The sequence below is a fragment of the Trichechus manatus genome, unplaced genomic scaffold (genome assembly GCF_000243295.1).
Source record: "Trichechus manatus latirostris isolate Lorelei unplaced genomic scaffold, TriManLat1.0 scaffold00022, whole genome shotgun sequence".
Lineage (NCBI taxonomy): Eukaryota > Metazoa > Chordata > Mammalia > Sirenia > Trichechidae > Trichechus > Trichechus manatus.
In genome coordinates, this window is record NW_004443958.1 from 12,672,226 (window position 1) to 12,678,502 (window position 6,277).

The following is a 6,277-nucleotide window of genomic DNA, read 5'->3' on the forward strand; positions in this document are numbered from 1 at the left end:
TAAAACAGTGGGCAAAAACACTATCTTAAGCATCAATGAATATTTGTGGGATTGAAAACCAAAAAACCCATTGTCCTCGAGTCCATTCCGACTCACAGCGACCCTATAGGGCAGAGAAGAACTACCCCACAGAGTTTCCAAGGAACGGCTTTGAACTGCCGGCCTTTTCGTTAGCAGCCAAGTTCTTAACTATTGTGCCCTCAGGGATGGAAGAGGCATAATTAAGGTGCTAGGGTAACTTCCTCCTTGTATAACAGGGGCTGCCTCCCACCCTCAGACTTTTGACTTTTGCACAATTGTTGTTGCCTCTGGAACGCGTTCCCGAATGTTTGTCTAGGACACAATTCATGCAACCTCCCTCAGAGGCCTTGCCTGACTCCATCCAGGCAGTGCAGGACTGCCTCCTGTTTCCAAGGTGCCTGGTCCACCCCTCACGACACTGATGACACACCTCTATTTGTCGTCCCTCCCCACATCCCCACTCTTGTTTCTCATTTCCTTGAGAAAATAGGGGCTAATCTCTTCAGTGTCTCTTTAGCCTGAGCACAGTGCCAGATGCTAATTCCCTAACAATTTTGGGTGAAGGAAAGTAACACCTGGCCTAGGGTCTCCTGTCTTCTGGCAAACACGTTCTTTCGGGTTTGTCACGCTCCTCAAGCACTCACAGTTCTTTCTACTGACCTCTACACACACAGGCACAGTACAGAAAGTCTGTATCTGATTCATCTCTACGTCCCGGGGACCAGCACGTAGTAAGCGCTCAATAAACGCTGGCAGAGTGAATGGAAACATTTACACATTAGACGGCGGACGTCCCGGGACGGTTTTCTTCAGAACGAGCTCCATCTCGTCTTGGGGACGACCCCAGCGGCAGGAGCTGCGGCCGGTGAAATCACCCCTCCGCCAGGGGCGCGTCGCGCGCGGACCGAGCACCACCCCACCCCACTCCACAGTCAGCGGGAGCTTCCTCCCGAACCCACCAGCCAGCAGACGCCCAATCCCCACGCCCCCATCCCACACACCACGCAACATCGCCCTAGCGCCTGGGCGGGCGTCACCGCGCGGCCTCGCTGCCTGCGATTGGCTGAACGCCGCATAGCGCCATCTCGGCCTACCGCGCGGTGAGCGCCCTCATTGGCTAGAGGTGGCGGCTGTGGGCGGGGCCTGCGTGCGGGGCGGGGCGGGGCGGGGCGGGCTCGCCTCCTGAGCCCCGCCCCCGGTCCCTGGCCTGGGCTAAGGCGCCCAGGGCGCTGAGGCGCTTTGGATCGGGCGGCCAGCGTAGGGCGCGCGGCGGTTGCTCTCGTTACTGCGGCAGCGCTCCCGGGGAGGACGTCGCCGCCGCCGCCGGCGCACGCCTGGGATGCTGGTGAGGAGGCCAGTCGGAGCGGCCGCTGCAGCCCTCTGAGGGAAGGCCTCTGGAGGCCGCCGTTTCCTAGCGGGAAAACCGAGTCGGAGACTGGAAGGTTCGGGGCTGGGGTGTCGAGGGCTGCTGCTGAGGGGAAGGACGCGAGAGCGTGGCCGGGCTTCCTGAAGTCGCAGTCTTGACTCCAACGCTATCTTTTGTTTGAGAAGGAAGCCGGGCATTTTACCTGTGAAGGTGGGCCGGGCAGTGTCGCCGGCCGGGGGCTCTTCCTCCGCGCTCACTTTTTCTCGACGCCGCCAGGGGAGCGCTGTCGGAAGGGGCGAGGCCCATTATTTCGCAGCGCCTGGATATTTCTGTAAAAATTTCCCCCGTCCCTTTTCTGGTGCTGGTGATTTTACGCCCTGACGAGCCAACATCCAAATAATAAACATCACCAGCAGCCACCCCCAGGAAGCCCCTCAGAGGGGGAATAATGGAGTCCCTGAAGGAGAAGAGTGCCTGATTGGGAGCCAGCGTTTTGTGAACCCTGGTGTCTTAAGTCCCGTCCACCTTCCCTGCGCTCCTGGGGTCCTTTTGTACCGGCTTTCTGTGCTTTGGACAATTATTCCGGTTTCACTTGCCATCCGTCCCAGGGTTTACAGCAGTTTGGCCGCTACTCCATGCCCCTTTTGGTCCCATATTTTCGGGAGAACCTCGAATGACCAAAACTTCCACGTGAAAAAGCAGCTCCCTCGTGACCGTTGCCACCAAAGAAGCCTTGAACCATGTGGACCTTTCTGGGCATTGCCACTTTCACCTATTTTTATAAGAAGTGCGGGGACTTAATCACCTTAGCCAACAAGGAGCTCTTGCTGTGCTTGCTGGTGTTCCTGTCGCTGGGTCTGGTGCTCTCCTACCGCTGTCGCTACCGAAACGGGGGCCTCCTTGGGCGACAGCAGAGCCAGTCCCATTTCGCAGCCTTCTCGGATATTCTGTCAGCGTTGCCTTTCATTGGCGTCTTCTGGGCCAAATCCCCATCTGGATCCGAAAAGAAAGAGCAACCCGACTCTAGGAGGGTAGGTTGGCGTCATGGTGGGCGAATGGATGGATCGCTTCTATTTTTAAGTTAGGATTGCCCACTCCCCGCCCATGTAAGTTTTCTCCTCCCGTTTTAGAAAGGCGAAAGGTGTTAGATAACTGTGGTATACATTCTCATTTCGCTGGATTTTTTTCTTTTTCTTTTTTTTAGAAAGGAGATCAGAGCGCGTCCTTGGCTACATCCTTGACCTTCTGGGGAGTGATTGAAAATCTTGGTATCATTTAGAGTTAGTTGAGCCTCAGATGAAGGTGGAATATTGATTTGATTATGAAAGGTGAAGTGAAAGGTTAGGATTTCATTTAGAACGAGGGCAGAATCACCTTCTGTGATGAAAAAAACAAAGCTATTTCTGTTTAAATCATTGGGTAAGGATTGTATTTATACCTGGGAAGAAGGAAACCTGCTGCAGGCAGGTCCATTGCTGAAGTGACAACTGGCTGGGGAAAGTGGTAGAACAAGTTGAAAAGCAGACAGAGTCAAAAGCCTCACCATTTTAAAGCTATGAGTGAAAAGCTCTCTTCCCCTACATCAGTGGGACCTTGAGTAAATCAGTGAGTCACTCCATGGCAGTGATGTTCCTGAGTCAAAGGGCAAGCCTTCAGACACCTGTGATGGGACTATGATCTCTGTGCAGAGGAAAATGGTAGGAGATGAGGAGGAGAAGTCACAGAGGCCCCAACATTTAGGGCCTGTCTGCTATGGGAGTTTGGGCGTTTTCCCAAGAGCACTGGAGGCTTTTACGCTTGGGAGTAACAATATTTGATTTTAACTTTTTGAAAAGAACATTCTAGTTGTTGTGTGGAGAATGGATTGCAGGGGCAGATTACCCTGTAAGCAAGGTAAGCAAGGCCTTACTTGTGCTTATTAATTTGTGTGTATTAGTAAATAAGCACAACTAAGGACGTGTTTACCTTGCTTACTGGGTAATCTGTCCCTGTCAGGGATTGTACATTTGAAAATAGGCTTTGATTCTATAGGAATGTGCTGTGAGGTTGGGAGAGAGACAGATGCTAGCCAGAACTAGAAGCAGAATCTTTGATGAGGTGAAAAATGTGAAATTGTTCACTACAGATCAGCAAGTAAGCACAGGTAAGCCCGTGCTTACCTTGTTTATTGGGTAATCCGCCCCTGAGTAGGGGTAAAAGAATGGAAGCCAGGGAGATCCAGCAAGAGACTACAGAACAGGCCAAGTGAGGGATGATGGTGGCTTGGGGTTAGGGTGAATGGTCTACAAAGTAATTTACGCTTTGAAGGTTCTGGATTTACACTGAGACCTTGGGCATACTGCTTTATTTCGGTAAGAATCAATCACTACCTCTTAGATGGGCATTGCCGCAATCTTATATGTAGGTAGGGAATTAAATGATTTATTACTGGCAAAATGCCTGGTCCATAACTGCTTAACAGTAGCTATTAGCATTAGTCTAAAGGTAGTGTATATCTACTAGCCTTTTGAGTAGCGCAAAATGAGTTAGCGGTGTGGTGGATGTGGATTGGAGGAATGGAAAAGGAAGCAGAAGAAATCCTTAATTCTCAATTTGAAATTTTTATTTTTCTGTGAGATAACATCCGCTTGGTCATGTGGCTGGAATGACATCAATGCTATGATGCTGTATAGAGAAATTTGGGGGCAGGAAAATTGGACACCAGCAGTCAATACTGACTCTGCTTTGTGAATGCCTTGGGCTTTGTTCCTGTTTCCTAACCAGGGAGTTGTTAGACTCTGACCTATTGAGTAATAAGCTCCCATTGGTACTTCTTCTACTGACCAGGCTCTGAAAGACTTAACTGCCTCCAAAGTTCCCCTTCCAGAATTTGTGTGTGTGTGTGTGTATTTAACAGGGAAAACTTAGGAAGAAAAATTAATCAAAATTGGCTAAGATGACAAAGGAGGCTTCCCAGAACAGTAATTTAAATAGTCTGTTCTGGCCATACTGTTGGGAAGAATAGACTGTATTGTCTTCTCCCCTTGGTAGATGACAGAAGGTGTTTCTCTAAGACAAATTATAGAAAATGGAACGGACAAGGTCTCAATCCATTATAGAGGTAAACGAAGGCTAGGTGAATATTGTTGTTGGGTGCTGTCTGAGTCGATTCTGACCCAGCAACCCCATGTGACAGTAGGTTTTAGAATCACAAGAAGGGTCTTAGAGTTAATCTCTTCCCTTGTTGCCTGAGTTCTTTTATTAAAACCCCATCGAGTGACATTTAGTTTTATCTTAATCATTAAGGTCAGAGAACTAGGAAGATGGTTCCTTGCAGTTCTGTATCTGAAATGTTTTCACATTTGTGAATCCGTGCACCAAGAACAAATACTTATTACAAGATTAAATTGGTCGCTAAGGGAGAAAAAAAAAAAACGAAAACAAAAACCAACACCAGGCATTACTATTCTTGATGGGCATAAAGCTCAAAACAGGACTTTTTCATCTTCTTATCCAAGTTAAAAGTTTTTGCTGTTAGTCCAGTCAGTTGTGGGGTTTAATATTTATCCTTGTTTCTAAATTTAAGGACCTGCTGTTTGATCAGACTCTCTTGGAGTATCAGGAGGGAGAAAAAGGAAGGGATAAATTAAGTATGTCTTTAAAGGTTAAGAACTAAAATTGTAAATCCCAAGGAGCAGTATGAGTTATTTTGTTCTTTGGAATTTTGTTGAATAATCTCAATTAATAGATCAGTAGGCAGGGTTTGAAAATCTTTTTGTTAAATAATAGTGATTTTAGATTAAGGTAGATTTTTGAAATGAAACTCCAGAGGGAGAAAGTGAAGGTGAATAGTAGAAATATCTAAAAGGTGTTGAAATAGTTTGCAAAATGAAGTCAAAGCAGAAGTTGTAAGTGATTTGCATCTGGTAGGTGCTTAGTATATATATATATAATGTATATATATATAATATGTATACCTATATATAATGTATATATTTATATGTATATAATATATATACCTATATATGTATTATATATGGAACATATATGTAATATATGTATATATATATTATATATATATTTGGCTGTATAGTTGAAGAATTGAGTAATTGATGATAGAATTTTCCCTGTAAGTCTTTGAAGTCCCTTATAAACGTTTGCTATATTTGGCCTGGTGAGGATTTCTAAATGTCTGTGTGGCATTTTTTCTAAATACCATGTTTGGAAAAGAAATATATAGTTTTACTGAGATAGTATTGTACATTTTTTATTTAAACAGTATTTTGATATCATTGATTTGTATATAATATTTGGATTTAAAAATTAAAAGTTCAATTGTTTGGTAATGTTGAAGTTCTAGCTTTTTTCCAAGATGCAAAAGTCCGTTGAATCTATAGAGTAGGAGTATGATTTAAGGGTAACAGATGTGGAAATGTAATTCCCTTTTTTTTTTTTTAAACAGCAAAAAAAAGAAATGAATATTTCAGAAACAACCTTAATGGGAGCAGCAATAACTTTTCAGAATGATCCTGAAATTATCATCGTGGGATCTGGTGTACTTGGCTCTGCTTTGGCGGCAGTGCTTTCCAGAGATGGAAGAAAGGTGACAGTAATTGAGAGAGATTTAAAAGAGCCTGACAGGATAGTTGGAGAATTTCTGCAGCCAGGTGGCTATCATGTCCTTAAAGACCTTGGTCTTGAAGGTAGGTTCATCCTGATTTCAGGAGAGTTATGTGGTATAAACAGTTTAGACTGTCTTATGACTAGTAAAAAGATACTCCATTTTATTTTCATTTATAAAAATTTACTATGCTCTGCCAATACGAGTTATCAATGAATTTTCCAATTTTCAAAAATTACCAATGAATTTTCATGAAAATAAGTGTAAAAGTAAAAAAAAAAAAAAAAAAA

General features: G+C 45.1%; 1 protein-coding gene across 1 annotated transcript in view; it reads left to right on the forward strand.

Annotated features, from left to right (window-relative positions):
* The first annotated feature begins 1,262 nt into the window (after positions 1 to 1,262).
* Positions 1,263 to 6,277, forward strand: part of SQLE (squalene epoxidase) — a 30,315-nt gene continuing 25,300 nt past the window's right edge. Inside the window, exons 1-2 of the mRNA XM_023728159.1 lie at positions 1,263 to 2,418; positions 5,829 to 6,069. Coding sequence (XP_023583927.1) covers positions 2,128 to 2,418; positions 5,829 to 6,069 — 532 coding nt within the window. The 5' untranslated portion in view covers positions 1,263 to 2,127. The remainder of the gene's footprint in view (positions 2,419 to 5,828; positions 6,070 to 6,277) is intronic.